A 22,805-nucleotide genomic window follows, 5' to 3' on the forward strand; every position below is an offset into this window, starting at 1 on the left:
TTCAATTATAAAAAGCATTCACAATGTTATTAAAAGCTCTTTGGGTACTTAGAAGCTGATTTAAAAACATCTATGCTGTGGCTTTAATCTTCTTATACAGCAGGGGGTGCTGTTTAGATTACACCCTTGGTTTCATTGTCAGGTTTCATAGCTCAGTTGGTAAAGTAGCTGGCTGCAATGTAGGAGACCCCTGTTCAATTCCTGGGTGGGGAAGATCCTCTGGAGAAGGGATAGGCTACCCACTCCAGTATTCTTGGGCTTCCCTTGTGGGTCAGCTGGTAAAGAATACGCTGGCAATGTGGGAGACCTGAGTTCGATCCCGGGGTTGGGAAGATCCCCTGGAGAAGGGAAAGCCTACCCACTCCAGTATTCTGGCCTGGAGAATTCCATGGACTGTAGAGTCTATGAGGCCGCAAAGAGTCGGATGATTTTCACTTTCACTTTTTCATTGTCAGGGCATTGTCCTTAACCTTCTCCAACTGTCTTGAAACATCATGCGACTGTTCATAAGATTTCTAATCATAGGCTGGAGAAGGCTAAGTGAACTCTGCAACTACATTTTTTAAAAAGTATATTCTGTATTAATAAATAAAAAAAAAACAGAGCATCTTCCTATAGAAAGAAAATTCAACACAAATAAACTGACTCTTAAATTTATGAGTGCAAAATAAAATTATTTGAATATTAGAATGCTTTACTTTTGGAGAAGTGATTTTTCTACATTGATAAACCTATAATCAGAAGATCCTCTGAAATAAAAACCTGGCATGATTAACTCTCAAATTTTGCTCCGAGAACACAACTGAAAACTGATAAATTACATCATAAAATGAAAATAGTTTTAGAAGACCATAATTATTCTTTTTTACAGATATTAACATTCAAGCATAGTTTCAATATTATGAATGCAACTTTTTTTTGGTTTCCATTTTAACTGATAAGTAAAAATGTGAACTTACTGCATAATGAGAATACATCTCTAATGCCTAAATTGTTTATATTATAATAAGCTAACTACTTTTTAGCACAGCTTTACAGATTTTACTAGCCAATCCATCTACAAGTGATTAAAGCAATTACAGAAATGCCAGTGTCTCAGGAACAGTGCATGTTAACTGCGAGTGCCTTTATTAATATTAAATGAACCTCACATAACAATACAATAAGGCCTTTTCCCCCCACAGGAACAAAATTACATAAATACCATACTAATGTCTTAAACCTATACTATGAGTGGACAAAATCTACCAATCAGGAAAAGTCTAGATAACAAATTAAAACAAAATGATTATAAGGAATAAGTATGCTTAAAGCATCTAATCTTTTTGAAAAAAATTAAGGAGACCATTTTTTATGATAGAATTCCACATATGCTGCTTTTTGTATGCTACAAATGTCTTTGTTATTGCTACACAAACTTGTTGCAACATGTATTCTCTTATCTCTAGTTCTTTAAACTGTTAGCACATTTTACAGCATTGCAAAATCAGTGTCTAGTATGCAACCTTCAAAATATGTTTAATCGTCAAAAATGGTAGCACAAATAAAGGTTACAAGAGTACTTAAACACTAGTAATAATTGAATTCAATAAAGTGAAATCACTGTAAATTAAAGAAATGCTCAACTTATTTGCCCATATATTAAAATTACTAAACATATTAATGCTTAAATATTCTGAAACTCACAATGTACAAATTCTGCTAACCTGAACTTTGATTAAAGAACAAACAGAAAGATTTTTATAGTTAATGGTGACAAGACATTCCCCCACCAATAATTTTCATTTTATTCCTTTATTCTTACAACTTTTTCAGTAGTTAACCTTTATATTTTAACATTTAAAAAGCATGGTATGGAAATAAAGTCATTCTTTTTATTTTTAAGTATTTGTTTTGAAATTGTTTTAGACTCACAAGAGTTGTAGAAAATAGTACAGGGTTCCAACCTCCCCTTATGTTAACATTTTATATGATAAAAACGAATTTCAAAGCCAAGAAATTGACCCTGATGAATTAATTAATTAATTCATATCTCAGTTTTTCCAGTAGTGTCCTTTTTCTGTGCTAAAATCCAATCCAGGATCTCACGTTGCATTTAGTTACTGTGTCTCTTTAACTTTCTCTAATTTGTGACAGTTTCTCAGTCTTGTCTTCCATGACCTTGATACATTAGAGTACTAGTCAGGTACTTTGTGGATGGATCTCAGTGCGGGTTTGTCTGATGTTTTCTCATGGTTAGAAGAGGTTAAACATGATAGGGAAGAGTACCCAATGTTTCCTTGTCATTGGGTCCATGATGTTGCTATGTGGGACTGGTGACATTAACTTTGACCACTTGGTTAAGTTGGTAACTGCCAGGATTCAATATAAAGTTACTAATTTCCTTTCAAACAGTCTTTTTACTAGAAAAAAAATCATTAAAAGTCTAGGTAGCCTTGGGAACAAAAGCTAATACTTTATATAACACTGAACCTGGTGAACAAGCTTTTGATTCAGTTCACTCAGTGATGTATCAATCCCCAGGCAAATAACTATTCTTAAAAGACAGGAGTAGCTGCTCCTCTGGAAAAAAAGTATTTTTTGTTAGATCTAATGAAAGAATTTAAAGTTCTCAGATTAAAACACTAAAATTATACTATATTTATATATTCCTATATTCAAATATAGATGTACTTTATTTTTATAATGAATTATAAAAAATCTGAAAACAAGCTTAATTCTAAAATTTTATTTTACTTATGCTTCATAAATAAGTCAGTTTTCTCATAATAAAAATTACTAAAAGCAGCTTTGAAAAACACATTTCTTTCATTGCTACATTAATGGAATGTAGCAATTTCACTGCTACATGTCTTTAAACTCCTGTCTCTAGTCCTTTAAACTAGAAGCATATTTTATAGCATTGCAAAATCAGCTTCTAGTATACAACCAGCAAAGTACAGCTAATCATCAAAAACAGTAGTGCATTCATACCTTAACTTGCTACAGCAGCCATAACAAAGTACCCACAAACTGAGTGGCTTAGAACAACAGATATTTATTGTCTCAGTTTTGGAGGCTACAAAATTCAAAAAACAAGGTGTGGGCAAGGCCATGCCCCTGAAGATGCTAATGAAGAATATGTTTCATTATTCTCTAACTTTGGAAACCTCAGGCATATTTCCTATGTCTCCAGATGGGCTTCCTTCTGTATACATCTATGTCTAACCTTCCCCTTTAATAAAGACACCAGTAATTTTGGTTTAGGGCATTGATGCACTAATAAACCAAGGTGGAGTTACTATTTTGAAAACAAGGTGATTTGTTCTGCTGGCTTAATGAACACTTTACTGTTACTCTTTTGCACTGAATTTTGCATATTTCTGGGAAGAGGTGAATTTGTCCGAAAATATTCCATCAGTTCAGTTCAGTCTCTCAGTCGTGTCTGACTCTTTGTGACCCCATGAATTGCAGCACGCCAGGCCTCCCTGTCCATCACCAACTCCTGGAGTTCACTCAGACTCACGTCCATCGAGTCAATGATGCCATCCAGCCATCTCATCTTCGGTTGTCCCCTTCTCCTCCTGCCCCCGATCCCTCCCAGCATCAGAGTCTTTTCCAGTGAGTCAACTCTTCACACGAGGTGGCCAAAGTACTGGAGTTTCAGCTTTAGCATCATTCCTTCCAAAGAAATCCCAGGGCTGATCTCCTTCAGAATGGACTGGTTGGATCTCCTTGCAGTCCAAGGGACTCTCAAGAGTCTTCTCCAACACCACAGTTCAAAAGCATCAATTCTTCAGTGCTCAGCGTTCTTCTCAGTCCAACTCTCACATCCATATATGACCACAGGAAAAACCATAGTCTTGACTAGACGGACCTTAGTTGGCAAAGTAATGTCTGCATTTGAATATACTATCTAGGTTGGTGATAACTTTTCTTCCAAGGAGTAAGCGTCTTTTAATTTCATGGCTGTAATCAACATCTGCAGTGATTTTGGAGCCCCCCCCCAAAATAAAGTCTGACACTCTTTCCACTGTTTCTCCATCTATTTCCCATGAAGTGATGGGACCGGATGCCATGATCTTCGTTTTCTGAATGTTGAGCTTTAAGCCAACTTTTTCACTCTCCTCTTTCACGTTCATCAAAAGACTTTTTAGTTCTTCTTCACTTTCTACCATAAGGGTGGTGTCATCTGCATATCTGAGGTGATTGATATTTCTCTTGGCAATCTTGATTCCAGCTTGTGTTTCTTCCAGTCCAGCGTTTCTCATGATGTACTCTGCATAGAAGTTAAATAAGCATGGTGACAATATACAGCCTTGACGTACTCCTTTCCTTTTTGGAACCAGTCTGTTGTTCCATGTCCAGTTCTAACTGTTGCTTCCTGACCTGCATACAGATTTCTCAAGAGGCAGGTCAGGTGGTCTGGTATTCCCATCTCTTTCAGAATTTTCCACAGTTTATTGTGATCCACACAGTCAAAGGCTTTGGCATAGTCAATAAAGCAGAAATAGATGTTTTTCTGGAACTCTCTTGCTTTTTCCATGATCCAGCGGATGTTGGCAATTTGATAGTTCATGGGAAAAACAGTCATCTGTAGTATTGATTTAACAGCACTTTCTCATATGATCATCGTTTAAAGGAATATCTTGGTTAAATATATATTGGTTAGATGTGTAAATACTCATATCATCAACACACATTAAATGATTTTATACATAATTTCCAGGGGTGGGTTAGAAGTAGCTTGTGAAGCAACTGGAAGTGAATGGTGACAGAGAGACTATCCAGGGAAGACTTGGTGATAAGGGTCTCTCATACAGAAAGCAAGGGAGACAGACTGTGTAACAATTCTTGTTATAGATTCATGGCATGGGGAAATATTTTCCAGAATTATGAATTAATTAACAGCCTAGAATTCTTCCTTTTTCATACGTATGAACTATATAATGAAGGACTGCAATGCGTTTTGCATAGCTTTCATTTCTTTGAAATTGCTGCTTTCTAAAATTCTCTTATTTTCACATTTTGTTGGGGAACCCAACTACTGATCAGTAGCATTTCACTCAAGAAATAGCAATAGTTGGACATTTCTGAATTTTTCCATATTGTTTTTTTTCTTGTTATATTTATACTTGATTTTGAAGGATTGATTATGCTTGTGTCACTGCAAGCAATCAGGACCCAGTCATTGTGTAACACATAATGATACTAACTGTACAACAAAGCCTGAGTTTTTACCAACTATAAACCGCTAGAGTTAGGTGTCTCCTCCTAATCCATTCATCTATACCATGGCCTTTTCTCTTCACACTCAGCGGATTCATAAGGTTATTTGCCTTTAGTGATTTCACTTTCTTACAGCATGAAATGATGCAGGTTGATAAAAGGAGAGATTACATTTAAAAAAAATAATAAAGAACAGGAAAGCAAAGCTAAAAGAAATAGCAGCTCTAATTTATTTCTCTGTGAGAGCCTGAGGTCTCCTTAAGTGTTTTCCTGCTTTGGCTCTTCAAATCCAGTCTAAGCTAAAATGAAGAGGTATGGTAGATGCTGTTACACACAGGTACAGTTCCCAAAGACCCCAGTAGGGTAAAGACCAAAAGGAAGCAAAACTAAGAGAAGATAAAACAGGAGAGCTGGGTTCAATCTCTGGTTTGGGAAGATCTCCTGGAGAAGGGAATAGCAACCCACTCCAGTATTCTTGCCTAGAGAATCCCATGGACAGAGAGAGCCTAGTGGGCTACAGTCCATGGGATCGCAAAGAGTTTGACACAACTGAGCGACTTTCACTCACTCACTTAAGGACCCAATTTACAAAGACATCACATGATGAAGAACAGGAGATTAGGATTCCAATATTTCTTTTTCTGAGAAGAAAGAAAAAATTATATCCATAACCTTGGGTTCATTTTTAAAATTACTTAATTGATTGGAAAGTATGCCTTTTCTTTACTAATTTACTGCTAAAATTCTAATTAAACTCCAAAGTCCTATCCATAAAAGTTATGTAAAATATATTTCAAAAATACCTGGTGCCTTGTGATCAAACCCTTCATTAAATAAATCTACTGAAAGGGGAAAAAAAGCTAGATAGTGAACATTCCAGGGTCTTTATTTGTGACTTACAGATGTCTAGAATATAGACAACTAAAAAAGAAAATTGTTATAATAGTTCATATAAGTACTCAGAGACTGAAATGAAAATCCAGCTTAATCCCCAAACCCTCAAGAACAGGCCTATCTCATTCTCTTGATGGTTCTCTACTGACAGTAAACATAAGTTCCATCTTTTAAATAAGAATTTTTAATTAACAATTTTATTTATTCAATGCCTCTTCAGTAAAGTCAACTCATCTTTTACAATTCTTTACCCTGAGGCTTATAATGCCCGTCTCCAACTAAAATCTGCAGTTATTTGGTATCATCAGAGTAGGGCAAGCTGCTGCTGCTGCTGAGTCACTCAGCAGTGTCTGACTGTTTGCAACCCCATGGACCATAGCCCACCAGGCTCCTCTGTCCATGGGGATTCTCCAAGCAAGAATACTGGAGTGAGTTGCCATTTCTTTCTCCAGGGGATCTTCCTGACCCGACTAGAGCATAATATAGCCTAGAAAACATTAGAGTAAATTTATCATCTAACTTACAAATACTATTTCTGCAATTTCATCTCTCCTTCCCTCTCTTTCTTCAACAATTGTTTCTTAAGCACATATTTTGTGCCTGGCACCGACTGGATACACACTGACGAACTCTGTATGGTCCCAGCCTTTTAAATGTAGACGGGACAAACAAGTAAAACACCACCAAATCTATGATTATAAATTGCAAAGGGTACTATGGAGGACATTACTAGGTGTAAAAACAGATAATAGAAATTACCCAGACACTATGAACTAATTAATGTTTCAGGATATTTAACCTGAGACAAAGCATGAGAATCAGCTTATGTAATTCCTCTAAGACAAAGAGAGAACAGGTTTGAGACCTTGTACAGTTCTTCTAAGACAAAGAGAGAACATGTTTGAGACCTTAAGTTGGGATTAGATGGTGGAGGATGTATGTATCAGTTTTTAATAAATTGAAAAGTACAAAACAATCAACTCAAAATGCCTAAGTGAAAAGGTCAATGTATTAATTCATGTAACATAAAAGCTTTCAGAATGAACACCCCAAAAAGATGTCCTTTTCATTATAGGGGACTGGAATGCAAATGTAGGAAGTCAAGAAACACCTGGAGTAACAGGCAAATTTGGCCTTGGAATATGGAATGAAGCAGGGCAAAGACTAATAGAGTTTCGCCAAGATAATGCACTGGTCATATCAAACACCCTCTTCCAACAACACAAGAGAAGACTCTACACAGGGACATCACCAGATGGTCAACACCGAAATCAGACTGATTATATTCTATGTAGCAAAAGTGGAGAAGCTCTATACAGGCAACAAAAGCAAGACCAGGAGCTGACTGTGGCTCAGATCATGAACTCCTTATTACCAAATTCAGACTTAAATTGAAGAAAGCAGGGAAAACCGCTAGACCATTCAGGTATGACCTAAATCAAATCCCTTATGATTCTACAGTGAAAGTGAGAAATAGATTTAAGGGCCTAGATCTGGTAGATAGAGTGCCTGATGAACTATGGAATGAGGTTCCTGACACTGTACAGGAGACAGGAATCAAGACCATCTCCATGGAAAAGAAATGCAAAATAGCAAAATGGCTGTCTGGGGAAGCCTTACAAATAGCTGTGAAAAGAAGAGAAGCGAAAAGCAAAGGAGAAAAGGAAAGATATAAGCATCTGAATGCAGAGTTCCAAAGAATAGCCAGAAGAGATAAGAAAGCCTTCTTCAGTGATCATTGCAAAGAAATAGAGGAAAACAACAGAATGGGAAAGACTAGAGATCTCTTCAAGAAAATCAGAGATACCAAGGGAACATTTCATGCAAAGATGGGCTCGATAAAGGACAGAAATGGTCTGGACCTAACAGAAGCAGAAGATATTAAGAAGAGATGGCAAGAATACACAGAAGAACTGTACAAAAAGGATCTTCACGACCCAGATAATCACAATGGTGTGATCACTCACCCAGAGCCAGACATCTTGGAATGTGAAGTCAAGTGGGCCTTAGAAAAGCATCACTACGAACAAAGCTAGTGGAGGTGATGGAATTCCAGTAGCGCTATTTCAAATCCTGAAAGATGATGCTGTGAAAGTGCTGCACTCAATATGCCAGCAAATTTGGAAAACTCAGCAGTGGCCACAGGACTGGAAAAGGTCAGTTTTCATTCCAATCCTAAAGAAAGGCAATGCCAAAGAATGCTCAAACTACTGCACAATTGCACTCATCTCACACGCTAGTAAATTAATGCTCAAAATTCTCCAAGCTAGGCTTCAGCAATATGTGAACTGCGAACTTCCAGATGTTCAGGCTGGTTTTAGAAAAGGCAGTGGAACCAGAGATCAAATTGCCAACATCTGCTGGATCATGGAAAAAGGAAGAGAGTTCCAGAAAAACATCTATTTCTGCTCTATTGACTATGCCAAAGCCTTTGACTGTGTGGATCACAATAAACTGTGGAAAATTCTGAGAGAGATGGGAAGACCAGATCACCTGACCTGCCTCTTGAGAAATCTGTATGCAGGTCAGGAAGCAACAGTTAGAACTGGACATGGAACAACAGACTGGTTCCAAATAGGAAAAGGAGTACGTCAAGGCTGTATATTGTCACCATGCTTATTTAACTTCTATGCAGAGTATATCATGAGAAACGCTGGACTGGAAGAAACACAAGCTGGAATCAAGATTGCCAAGAGAAATATCAATCACCTCAGATATGCAGATGACACCACCCTTAGGGCAGAAAGTGAAGAGGAACTAAAAAGCCTCTTGATGAAAGTAAAACAAGAGGGTGAAAAAGTTGGCTTATAGCTCATTCAGAAAACGAGGATCATGGCATCCGGTCCCCCCACTCCATGGGAAATAGATGGAGAAACAGTGGAAACAGTGACAGACTTTATTTTGGGGGGCTCCAAAATCACTGCAGATGGTGATGGCAGCCATGAAATTAAAAGACGCTTACTCCTTGGAAGAAAAGTTATCACCAACCTAGATAGTGTATTCAAATGCAGAGACATTACTTTGCCGACTAAGGTCCGTCTAGTTAAGCTATGTTTTTTCCAGTAGTCACGTATGGATGTGAAAGTTGGACTGTGAAGAAGGCTGAGCGCCGAAGAATTGATGCATTTGAACTGTGGTGCTGGAGAAGACTCTTGAGAGTCCCTTGGACTGCAAGGAGATCCAACCAGTCCATTCTGGAGATCAGCCCTGGGATTTCTTTGGAAGGAATGATGCTAAAGCTGAAACTCCAGTACTTTGGCCACCTCATGCAAAGAGTTGACTCATTGGAAAAGACTCTGATGCTGGGAGGGATTGGGAGCAGGAGGAGAAGGGGACGACCAAGGATGAGATGGCTGGACGGCATCACTGACTCGATGGACACGAGTCTAAGGGAACTCCAGGAGTTGGTGATGGACAGGGAGGCCTGGCGTGCTGCGTTTCATGGCGTCGCAAAGAGTCAGACATGACTGAGCGACTGAACTGAACTGAACTGGGAGATGCTTTAGATATAGAAGACTGGTTGAAAGTTTACTAGGATTTAATTTCTCTTTCCTCTCTTGGCTCTATTTACTCAGATAGGCCCTTCCTTTTAGGTTTATGGGACAAAAAGGTTATACTTCCTCACAAGTACCAATAAAAATCCTACAGTGGAATCTCTTTGCCTTTGATTAATCTCATGTGCCTTCCTTAACCAATCACTTAACCATCATTATATGGGAAATATGATGTTTGGATTAGCTAGATTGTGTCACATATGCCATCTCAGGACTCTAAGGTAAAACGTTTTTTTAAAAAGAAAGTGACTCATTTTGGGGGTGATAACTTCAGGTAATGAGGGAGTAATAGTGAAGTGGTCACATAAATCATCCACAGAAAATAATTACAAAAATTCGATTGAAAACAACAAAAATAAGATACTGAAAAGCAGAGAAAAGCTAGGAGAAATTTTAGTCTGGAAAAAATGGTAAAAAGAAGGAGTAAGAAGTATGACTTTGTTGCTTTCTGGTCCCATAACGCTGTCTAAACTTCAGAGCTTTAAGTACAGAAAACAGTGGAAGATGAAACAACAGGCTTATCAACTAAAGGTGCCAGAGGTCAGACTCCAGGCTAAGAAAACATCAGGAAATCAGGAAATTTAAAGGGGAAATCTTGGCAATGTTCAAACCACAGAAAGAATGAGACTCAAATTCAGAGCTTAAACTTTCCAAATGTCTAACTACAAGTACTGTGTACCGGGCACCACAAAATAGCAAGCAGAGAACATAGAGAACGAGAGCTCCATACAGCAGATATGTTCAGTTTGATGTATCTCTTAATTGAGTGCATACCTTCACCATGATTAGCTTAGACAGCAGAAAGCCTGAGGTGTCAGAGAGCAGAGTCCAAAGCTGGCAGAGCAGCTGGAAATCACAGGCTAATCTTACAAGCAAGGAAACCACAAAGAGAAAGAGATGTATCTCTGCCAAGTACATGGCTGACCCAACAATTCTCACAGGCACAGAGGAGACCCACCAGGGCCAGTCTGGAAAAGTGGCAGTGGGAAGCCAAAACACAGCACAGATCATCATTAGTACGTTTTTTAACCACAATAAAACTAAAATGGACATCACTTTAAAATTGTAAATGTCAAATTACTAACTTTTAAACATCAGTGGAAGAAGTAGTCACAGAGGAAAATAGAAAATAATTTCACTAGAATGATAATGAAATGAAAATATATCAAAATTTGAGGGATGCAGCTATAGTTGGAAAGGGAAAGTTTTAGCATTAAGTGCATATATGAGAAAATGAGAAAAGTCTAACATAAATAATTTAAGTTTTCCCTTTAAGAAATTAGAAGAAAAAAGGAGGAAATCAGATACATTTGAAAAACAAGGAAATAATAAAGGTAAAAAAATCAATGAAACATAAAAAATAATATTGAAAAAAAATCAATGAAACCAAAATTTAGTGTCAAAAAGGTTGATAAAGTTGATAAAGCTCTAAAGGCAAAAAGGCACAAATCATTAGTATCAATAATAAAAGAGAAGATATCACTACAAATCCTATAGAGTCAAGGATAAGGTACTATTTGGAACAAGTCTGCACTTATAATACAACTTAGATCATATCAGCAAAATGTGAAAGACATCAATCTGAATAGTTTTATACCTCTATTTTTAAAGGTGAACTCCTAGGAATTCTCTGGTGGTCCAGGAGTTAGGGCACTATGCTCTCACTGCTGAGGGTCAGGGTTCAACTCTTGGTTGAACCAAAAAAAAAAAAAAAAAATCCCACAAATTGTACAGTTTGGCCAGAAAAAAAGTTGGACTCCTGATTTAACATCTTCCGATATCAACACTGGGCTTTCCAGGTGGCTCAGTGGTAAAGAAGACACCTGCCAACGCCGGAGACAGGCTCAAGCCCCAGGCTGGGCGGATCCCCTAGAAGAGAGCATGGCAGCCCATTCTAATGTTCTTGCTGGGAAAAAATCACATGGACAGAGAGGCTTGGCGGGCTACAGTCCACGGAGTCACAAAGAGTCCTACACGACTGACCAACTGAGCACACACACACGCAACATTAAACCAAACAAAAAACATCAATCTTCCAAGCCTAGATGACTTCAGAGTGGATTCTACCAAACTTTTAGAGAAGAAATGCTATCAATTTGATACCAATTCTTCCCTAAAAAAGGTTTTCAAGAAGCAAAGACTGGTCAATTGTGTCAATTCTTCCCAAGGGTTTAGTGAGATGAGGACAGAAAAATGGCATTGCTGTGGATTGACATACACATAAAGATGAGGCAAAGGGGAAAGCACATACAGCTATATATTTTGAGAATTTTGGTTATAAAGGGAGGCAGAAAACAGAGTCACAGCCAGAAGAGTGTTTGGGTGAAAGAAGGAAGAGTTTTTGATATGTATTACTCTTTAAGATGGGAGATACTAAGTGCAGACTTTTATACTAATGGATATGATAACAAATAGGGATAAATTAATGATACTGTATAGGAGGATTCGGAGAAGGCAATGGCAACCCACTCCAGTACTCTTGCCTAGAAAATCCCATGGACGGAGGAGCCTGGTAGGCTGCAGTCCATGGGGTGCTAGGAGTCGGACACGATTGAGCAACTTCACTTTCACTTTTCACTTTCATGCACTGGAGAAGGCAATGGCACCCCACTCCAGTACTCTGGCTTGGAAAATCCCATGGATGGAGGAGCCTGGTAGGCTGCAGTCCACGGGGTCGCTAGGAGTCGGACACAACCGAGCAACTTCACTTGCACTTTTCACTTTCATGCATTGGAGAAAGAAATGGCAACCCACTCCAGTGTTCTTGCCTGGAGAATCCCAGGGACCGGGGAGCCTGGTGGGCTGCCGTCCCTGGGGTTGCACAGAGTCGGACACAACTGAAGTGACTTAGCAGCAGCAGCATAGCAGGATTGGCATCCTTGAAAAGTCTTTCTGCAATTTTTATAAAGGAATTGATAAGTATTTATTATTGTGACAGTTAAGAGCCAACATACAGATACCAAGTGGGGAAGGGGGTGGGATGAATTGGGAGATTGAGATTGACATATATACACAACTATGTATAAAACAGATAACTAATGAGAACATACTGTATGGCACACAGACTTGCACCCTTCTCCCAGTTATCCAAGTCACGCCAGGGCTTCTCTCTCCCCTGCTCAAACACTACTTTGCCCAAATCCAGTCATTATATCCCATGACAATCTGCTTACAGTTTATCTCTGGAATCATGTTTCTTTCTCCAACTCCAATAATTCCTAATTTTGGCCTTTATTATTTCTCACTCATATAAATTAAGCACTTTCTAATGATCTTTGCCTCAGACCATCCTGATGCTCTGTATGCTGCTAGAGCTATCATTTTCAAAGCATTAAAATTCTTCTACTTAATCAACTATGAATAAAAATAAAGGTTATAGTTTACTAGGCCCCTCCTCTATCATCTCATCTATCCTTATAAAATGGATAGCATATTTATTTTTTATTTGAGGTAACTGAAGTTTAGGAATGGGTGAGTAATTTATCCAAATTTACATAGCTAATAAGTGGATAAGCCAAGATTCGATTTCAGGGCCTTTCAATTGCAAAGTCTTTGCTTTTAATCAATATATCCTTCTGTCTAAACTCTTAAGCACGGTGCGTGAAGTTCTAAATGATCTGACCTGAACCTACTCCCCAGCTTGACCTCCTGTCCCTCTGTTTCACTTAACCATAGCAGATATTGGCTATCCATTCTCTCCCTATTCCTTACTAATAACCTCTGTTTTCTTCAGGATGGCAATATGCTCAGCTAAAAACTAATTTTCCTAGTCTTCCTGGAAGCTGAGATTACCATTCACATAATTCTGACAAAAGAGATATTAAGTGGAAATCTCTAGATGGGTTTGTGGGAAAGCTCTTTAAAAGGAGTTGAAGTAATCAGACATACAACTTTTTCCCTCTTCTACTCCATCCTCTTCCTTCCTGGAAAACAGTATTGTAGGTGGATCAGCCTTCTAACAGCCATGAGACAGATATTGAGCATGAAACTCCCATAGGTCAGAAGATAGGATATATTTAATAAAATTAGGAGCAGGTCTGTGATGGTACTGCCCACCTCAGAACTGTTACCTAAAGACTAGTATATTTGTTTGACCTGTGTTCCTACTTATAGTTAATTGTTGTTAACTATGTTAATCATTGTTAACATTACTATTCACTGACACATACCCTACACTGAGGCCTTACTGATCAATTTGGAATCTCCTCAATATACCATGATTTGACACACTTCTACAGAGGTAGGCCTGCAATTAAGATACATGTATAATTTAGTCACTAACTTTAAAAGTAGGCATACTCCAGCTTTAACGTGTGAAGTTTAAACAGCTTCTCTGCTTTATATATGCAACATTTTACAAGTCTTTGTTTGAAGGGTTCTAACTCAAAAAATGGATTGAAATCCAGTGATCTATAGCATAGTTTAATCACTGAAATTTCTCAAAGTTCTATGCTTTTTTTTCATTAGGCCAAATGACCATCAATATCAAACAAATCCACTTTGTAAAGTTTAATTTTGGATCTCTGCTTAAATACTATTCTTTCAGCTTTTGTTCAGAGATAATATGGGAAATAATGTTTGAATACCTATAAAACTGGCATATAGGATACTGTGTATCCCATGGTCTTTTATACAAAGGTTCTGGTGGTATATACCCCAAACCACTCAGGTGAAGTAAAGGTTTGTTTTTCTCTGAGGAACTGATACATTCACTAGCACTAGTATGTGAGCTATGTAGCCCACTATTTTTTTTTATTTCTTAGCAGCTAGTTTTTTGTCCAATGTCTGTGGCTTCCTTCAGCTAACATTTTTATACTTTTTAAAGTCTATCTTTTGATATTTTAGTTAATTGTTTTGTTTATGGTGCCAGTGTATTTATTGAAAGCTATCCCAAATTATTGTTTAAAAGTAGGCAAGTTTTTTTTTTTTTATCATACTTTAAAAGGAAAAGAAATATAACTTCTGATATGACCAACAAGACCCCTATATGCAGATAGCCTTAGATTCATCAATCTTTGTGGCAGTGTAATTTTCTATCCAAGTTACTGCAATAAAATGAAAGGTGTGTTGTGAGAGACAGTCCTTTATGGTCCCTGCATGTTGTTGCTGGGCATGCCAAGAATGCAAGGTCTTGACCACTCTTTAAAACTGGGCACTTTCTCAGGACTGCAGTGAGTAATCTTGATGGATGAGGTGACATCTCCTTCCAGAGCGGGTGTGCTTTTATTTACTACAAAAGCAGCAGGTTGCTAAACTAAGCATTCCTTAGCTGTGACACAAACCCACTAAATGTGTAAAATTCAACTAAGTCTCTCGGTGTTGCCCCGTGGGACTTGGGATACCTGGGGCATCAATGCCAACATGACTATTTGCTATGCCATAGTCATAAGATCTCTGACCAAGGAATCTCAAGTCTTCTGCCAGCATCATAACAGTAACAGGCTAACTTGTAGGTGTGTATAACCCCAGACTCTGACAAGATGTTGATTTAAAAGAAATTAGTTGATTATTCAAACTTTGAAAGCAGGTTTAAATTCTTTCTAACTAACAGGAATTCCTATAGATATATCATTAATGAAGATAACAGAGAAAGGCCAATTAAAATAACCATTTAAAACAACAATGTCCTCAAAGGGACCATTAAAAAACTGGTGAGGTACTGATATTTTAAAGATGAAAATTCTGTTTTGTTGTCTCTATACATCAAGAACATTCAAATTGTTTAAGATAAAGAAGGCAGGCCCATTATCACTTTATAATTTTACTTTTAAAAGGAGAGAATTATCAGACACTGAATAGGCCAAAAATAACAGATAAGAGAAGACAGGAAAATTTGACAAACTGAATTATGTAGGACAACTGAGCATTTTCCATACATTATAAGGCTCTACTTTAAACATAAACCACAACACTGTGAAAGTTAAAAATAGAAAAAAAAGTTTTTCTTAGAAAGTGAAAAAAACTCCTGTCGTAGGTACTAAAATTATACTCTGTTGATTAATAAGTGATATATCCCAGAATAAATACAGAAATAAATTATAGCTTCATTCAATGAGAGTAACTGCACATAAAAACTGTACAAGGTATTCTACTGGCAAATAAATGATAAAAATTAAATCCTTTATAGATGAGGAAATTTCTAATGTTTTTCAATAACTAATTATACTCTGCCTGTCTGCAACTCCCAACTACCATTACCAAAAAATTGCATTCAATGTGTGACTACTCAGAATTGTAAACAATTCAAATGCCACTAATTCAGAAAGCTACATGAGAAATAGCTAATAGCAAAGTGTCCAGAAAACTCAAGGCTCTGCACTCAAGGACTGAAAATTTCAACACTGAAAAAAGGACATTTCCCTAGAGACATTATATATTTTAAATATCAATTCACAAGTAAATACAAAGTAAGACAGCAGATTGGAAGAACACAATGAAAGGAGCTGACAACAAAGGAAAGGAGAAGAGTTATAAAAAAACATGAAAGAATAATTACAAAAATACAGCTGTGTGTTATCATTTAGACAAGGAAAGTTAAGGTAAAATGCCAATTGTGGTATCCCTATTTTTGAACACAGCATATCAAAGGCATTCATTATTTTACGTGTGGCTATCATTTTATACACAAGGGAGACGTGGAAGTTGCTGAATGACCTAGATTGTACAGGGTGCAGGAGAACAGGAATTTTATTCATTTACATTTTCAATGTAATGGTATATTCTTTTAGTTACTTTACAATTACTAATAAGATGTTAGAAAATTGTTCTGATAAAATGACAAAACAAAATCCTTGTCATACCACAGACTGGAAAAAATCAGATAATTCAACAAATATATATTTGACAATTTGCGAAAGTATTCTGTCAGCAAACATTCCATATTGATGTATATTATTCACCCATATTTATAAACTAATTTTGAAAAAGTGAAATATTATTTAGTTCTAATGCTTATAAACATGAAATAAGATAATTATTTATATAAGATTAAAAATCTTCCTAATAATAAAGGAAAGAGTTGATCAACTTTAGGTTAAAAAAGAAAAAAAAGAATGTATTCTACTAAATATCCAAACGTGTTTGGGCAAAAAGTGATTTTGAAGGGTAAAAAATACCTTTTACATAGAACTAAAATTGAGGTCATTTTCATTTCTGAAATAAAGTTCCTTTAACAATATAACCTTTGCTCATGTTTAAGAAAAACTTGTCAAATATCTTTAAATATTTTTCAAAATATTTAAAATTTAAAAAATACTTTTTATCAAATAAACGATATGTTTTAGTATGTATCTTATGAACGAGGGTATTTGAGGTTTGGTGAAGGTCATTTAAAATACTGGAAGCAAATTTAGGGCAAAGAGGCCCATGGCACTGAGGCCTAATCTTACCATCCAGGTTTCTTTTGTATTTCTTTACTCTCTCATAAGCCTATTGTTTTAAAAGATTTTTCATGTATTAATTTATTGATTAAAATGGTCCGAGTAAGACATTATAATGAAACTGTTAAAAAGAGCTTCTAAAAATTATGAAAACATGGAATAAGCAGTGCTACTCCAGTGTGCTGATAAAATCCAGAAAAAGCAGAGACTAGAAATTTAACCTAGCAATTGTTCAACAGACCTGAGGAGGTAAAGAAAACATTTTATTCAAAGTTCAATAAAACACTCTGAATGCAAACTAGTAAAAGGATGGCACGCTAGAATTAATGAAGAGTATTCACCACATGGGTTGATTGTAGAGCTAAGTGAAGCAGCTCCAGTGGAAAGGCCGCCTTTTGAAACTGATGAAGCCACAGAAGGCATAGAGGATGAAGTTGGTGTAGTAGAGGAGGCTGTTGAGGATGGTAACCGTTCTCCAGACTCCATATCTATGGGAAGGAGGCAAACATTAATTTTCGGTATTAAATAGTAGAATTATGCAAAAGAATTAAATATATTTAAAATAAGTCAAACTTCTAGGAATACTTTTTTTAAATATGAAAATAAGTTTAGAAATACATGTTCCTTAGAAAGATAAAATATAGAGTAAATAAAAACAATGTAAATTAAAATTCCAGTTTATAAGGTAAGCTTAATACTAAGCATAACAAATCTAAAAAACTTGTATTCTTATATAAAAACATAAGTCATTTGAATACAGTAACTTCATACAACTGTGTATGATTAATAATCTTGGGAAAATAAGCATATTAACTTTTCATTCTTCTTAAATGACATAATCATTTATTCACTTACAGCATAATACTATTATCTTAGTGAATCAAGAAAATACAACCAAATTATAGTGAAATGTAACCCTGTCTTTGAAACCCAAATAGCAACATACTTCTAGGTCTTAAGCATCCATGAATCTGATTGGGTAATCCCCAATACAGTGAGTCCCCCAAAAAACACAGATACATTTTACAGTTTATCCTAGAGTCTAGTTTGAACTATGGTCTCAAAATGGCTTTAATATGATCCATTTATAATGACTTGACTTCTAAGCATTTTTATTAACTTGCTTAGCTATTTTGAGTACTATTTACATAGATCTTATTATAGTAGTTTATGTTGATATTAAAATCTAGAATGGAAATGAATGAAGGAGTCAAAAGTTAAGAACTTACAATTATAAAACAAATATGTGATAGGATGTAATGGACTGCATGGTGACTATTCTTAATAATATTTTATTGTACATTTGAAAGTTGTAAGAAAACAGAGGAGAAACAACCTCAGATGTGTAGATGATACCACTCTAATGGCAGAAAGCAAAGAGGAACTAGGGCCTCTTGATGAGAGTGAAGGAGCAGAGGGAAAGAGCTGGCTTAAAACTCAATTTTAAAAAATCTTAGATCATGGCATCTGATCCCATCATTTGATGGCAAACAGAAAGGGAAAAGGTGAAAGCAATGACAGATTTCCTCTTCTTGGGCTCTAAAATCACTGTGGATGGCGTCGACAGCCATGAAATCAGAAGGTGATTGCTTCTCAGCAAGAAAGCTATGACAAACCTAGACAGTGTGTTGAAAAGCAGAAACATCACTCCACCAACAAAGGTCCGTATAGTCAAGTTTATGGTCTTCCCAGTGGTCACATACACTTGTGAGAGCTGGACCATAAAGAGGGCAGAATGCCAAAGAATTAACGCCTTTGAACTGTGGTGTTGGAGAAGATATCTGAAAGTCCCCTGGACAGCAAGGAGGTCAAACCAGTCAATCTTAGGAAAATAAACTCTGAATACTCATTGGAAGGACTGATGCTGAAGCTAAAGCTCCAGTATTTTGGTCAACAGATGCAAACAGCTGACTCACTGAAAAGCCCCTGATGCTGGGAAAAATTGAGGGCAGAAGAGGACATCAGTGGATGACATGGCTGGATGGCATCATCGATGCAATGGACACGAACTTGGGCAAACTCCAGGAAATGGTAAGGGACAGGGAGAGGGAGTGCTACAGTCCACGGGGTCGCAAAGCATTGGCCACAACTTGGGCGACTGAACAACAGCAAGAAGAAAACAGATCTTAAAAGTCCTCATCACATGGAAAAATATTTATAACTGTGTGACAAGGATATTAACTGAACTTACCATGGTGTGCATTTCACACTAATACAAATGTTGAATCATTATATGTACACCTGAAACTAATATAATGTTATATGTCAGTTATATCTTATAATTTTTTAAAATCTAGAATAGGTTATGATCATTTTAATACTCTGCATACACTAATATCACAATTAAGGAAACTGTGAAGTTCACAGTTGCTTAAATGAGTACACATATATAGGAAGAGACAAAAAAAATACTATTCACATATCAACCATGAGTAAACTTTTATTATTTAAATAATTTAACCATAGAAAGATTTTTGTATGGAATTCTGTAGGCGATTCACATAATTACTACATGTTTTCTAAGAAAAACAATTTGATTTCATTTAACACTATTTCATTAAAACTATTTAAAACTATTGATATGTTCATATCAACATATGAAAAGATGCTCATCATTGCTAATTATTAGAGAGATGCAATTAAGTACTACCTCACACCAGTCAGAATGACCATCCTTAAAAGTCTGCAAATAACAAATGCTGGAGAGTATGTGGATAAAAGGAACTTTCAGATATTACTGGTGGAAATGTAAATCAGTGCAGCCCCTATGGAAAATAGTACGGAGGTTATTCATACAACTGAAAATAGAGTTGCCATATGATGCCAGCAATCCCACTCCTGGGTGTATATCCAGACAAAACTATAATTTGAAAAGATACAAGCACCACTATGTTCTTGTTCATACTAGCACAAAACCAACAGCCAAGACATGGAAACAACCTAAATGTCCATCAACAAGTGATTAAAGTCTTCCACACAATGGAATAAAACCCAGCCATAAAAAGAATGAAATATCCGATTTGCAGAAACATGGATGGACCTAGAGATTATCATACTAAGTAAAGTAAATCAGAGAAAGACAAATATCAGGTGATATCACCAATATGTAAAATCTAAAATATGACATACATGAACATATCTACAAAACACAAACAGACACACAGACATAAAGAACATTCTTGTGTTTGCCAAGGGTTGGGGGTGGGTGGGAAGGATGAGTTGGGAGTTTGTGATTGGAGATACAACTATTATATAAATGCACATACATATACATAATGCAAACTATTACATACATACATATATATTATACATGTATATATACATGTGTAATGGAAAAACAAGGTCCTACTGCAAAGCATAAAGAACTATATTCAATATCCTATAATAAACCATAAAGGAAAAGAACATGAAAAAGTAATATACATGTACAACTGTATCACTTTGCTGTACAGCAGAAATTAACACAACACTGCAAATCAAGCATACTTAAATTTAGAAAGGTAAAATAAAACACTGGCTAATTAAAATAATGCAAGATTAATCTTTAAATTATTGAATCTATATGGTATGTATATGATTTTTTTAAGATAGATACATAGGGTAAAAGAAATCTCAGGTTGACACAACAGCATCATTAATAGAACAATTTCAGTAAGTTTTCCAGTCATACACAATTCAAAAACTTCTCTTCATATTGTGACATTGCTGTCAATCACCTCCATAGAAAATGGTACTGCTCTAACTAGTAGGTATCACTATAAACAAGGCTAGTGGAGTGAGTACCTAAAAGATGATGCTGTGAAAGTGCTGCATTCAATATGCCAGCAAATTTGGAAAACTCAGCAGTGATCACAGGACTGGATAAGGTCAGTTTTCATTTCAGTACCAAAGAAAAGCAATGCCAAAGAATGCTCAAACTACTGCACAATTGCACTCATCTCACACACTAGCAAAGTAATGCTCAAAATTCTCCAAGCCAGGCTTCAACAGTACGTGAACTGTGAACTTCCACATGTTCAAGCTAAATTTAGAAAAGGCAAAAGAACCAGAGATCAAATTGCCAACATCTGTTTGATCACTGAAAAAGCAAGAGAGTTCCAGAAAAACATCTACTTCTGCTTCACTGACTATACAGAAGCCTTTGACTGTGTAGATCACAACAAACTGTGGAAAATTCCTCAAGAGATGGGAATACCAGACCACCTGACCTGCCTCTTGAGAAATCTGTATGCAGGTCAGGAAGCAACAGTTAGAACTGGACATGGAACAACAGACTGGTTCCAAAAAGGAAAGGAGTACGTCAAGGCTGTATATTGTCACCCTGCTTATTTAACTTATATGCAAAGTACATCATGAGAAATGCTGGACTGGATGAAGCACAAGCTGGAATCAAGATTGCCGGGAGAAATATCAATAACCTCAAATATGCAGGTGACACCACCCTTATGGCAGAAAGCAAAGAACTTAGGAGCCTTTGATGAAAGTCAAAGAGGAGAGTGAAAAAGTTGGCTTAAAACTCAACATTCAGAAAACGAAGATCATGGCATCTGGTCCCATCACTTCATGGGAAATAGATGGGGAAACAGTGGAAACAGTGTCAGACTTTATTTTGGGGGGCTCCAAAATCACTGCAGATGGTGACTGCAGCCATGAAATTAAAAGACACTTACTCCTTGGAAGAAAAGCTATGACCAACCTAGACAGCTTATTAAAAAAGCAGACACATTACTTTGCCAGCAAAGGTCCATCTAGTCAAAGCTATGGTTTTTCCAGTAGGCATGTATGGATGTGAGAGTTGAACTGTAAAGAAAGCTTAGAGCCAAAGAATTGATGCTTTTGAATTGTGGTGTTGGAGAAAACTTGAGAGTCCCTTGGACTGCAAGGAGATCCAACCAGTCCATCCTAAAGGAAATCAGTCCTGAATATACTGGAAGGACTGATACTGAAGCTGAAACTCCAATACTTTGGCCACCTGATGTGAAGAACTGACTCACTGAAAAGACCCTGATGCTGGGAAAGATTGAATGCAGGAGGAGAAGGGGACGACAGAGGATGAGATGGTTGCATGGTATCACTGACTCCTTGGACATGAGTTTGAGTAAACTCTGGGAGTTGGTGATGGACAGGGAGCCCTTTCGTGCTGCAGTTCATGGGGTTGCAAAGAGTCGGAAATGACTGAGGAACTGGACTGAACTGACTGATAACTAGTAGGCTCATAAAGAATTTTTTTTCTCTTTATCAGCATTCAATATGGAAAGGCATAGTTGGTTCTGATGGCTACATGGAACTAATGCTTAAAAGGCAAGTTTTAGGGCATCAGTTACTAATAAGCTTTGAGACATATGGCTCTTTGACAGCAAGGTACATGGCTGATAACTTCCTCTACAAAGTATCTTCACCAACAAGTTTCATTTTACTAAGTATATAAAAAAGACATTTATTTTAAAAATATGAAAATGTAGAGTTTACTGGAAAAGGCTATTTTAAAAAGTTATAGCTGGTAATCTATTGTTTCAGATAATTCTAGAATGTTCTGTTTAAATGTATTACGGAGGCTTCTCAATGATGTTTTGAAATTTTTAATTGATGTATAATTGACCTACAACACTATGTGAATTCTAGGTATGTGATATAGTGATTCAATATTTCTATATATTACCAAATGATCACACCACAGTAAGTCTAGTTACCACCTGTCATCATACAAAGATATTACAGTATTATTGTCTATATTCCCCATGCTTGTGACTCATTCATTTTGTAACTAAGT

The 22,805-nt window shown here is 36.6% G+C and overlaps 1 protein-coding gene across 21 annotated transcripts in view; it reads right to left on the reverse strand.

The window, feature by feature from the left end:
* Window positions 1–22,805, reverse strand: part of BAZ2B (bromodomain adjacent to zinc finger domain 2B) — a 323,345-nt gene that overhangs the window by 134,409 nt on the left and 166,131 nt on the right. For all 21 annotated transcript variants that reach the window (XR_005719073.1, XM_040229153.1, XM_040229156.1 and 18 more), the window contains one exon: window positions 17,377–17,523. Coding sequence is in view for 20 of the 21 variants with exons in the window: in XM_040229153.1 (XP_040085087.1) it covers window positions 17,377–17,521 (145 nt within the window). In the remaining variant the exon portion in view is untranslated. The remainder of the gene's footprint in view (window positions 1–17,376; window positions 17,524–22,805) is intronic.

The sequence above is a fragment of the Oryx dammah genome, unplaced genomic scaffold (genome assembly GCF_014754425.2).
Source record: "Oryx dammah isolate SB20612 unplaced genomic scaffold, SCBI_Odam_1.1 HiC_scaffold_27, whole genome shotgun sequence".
Classification (NCBI taxonomy): domain Eukaryota; kingdom Metazoa; phylum Chordata; class Mammalia; order Artiodactyla; family Bovidae; genus Oryx; species Oryx dammah.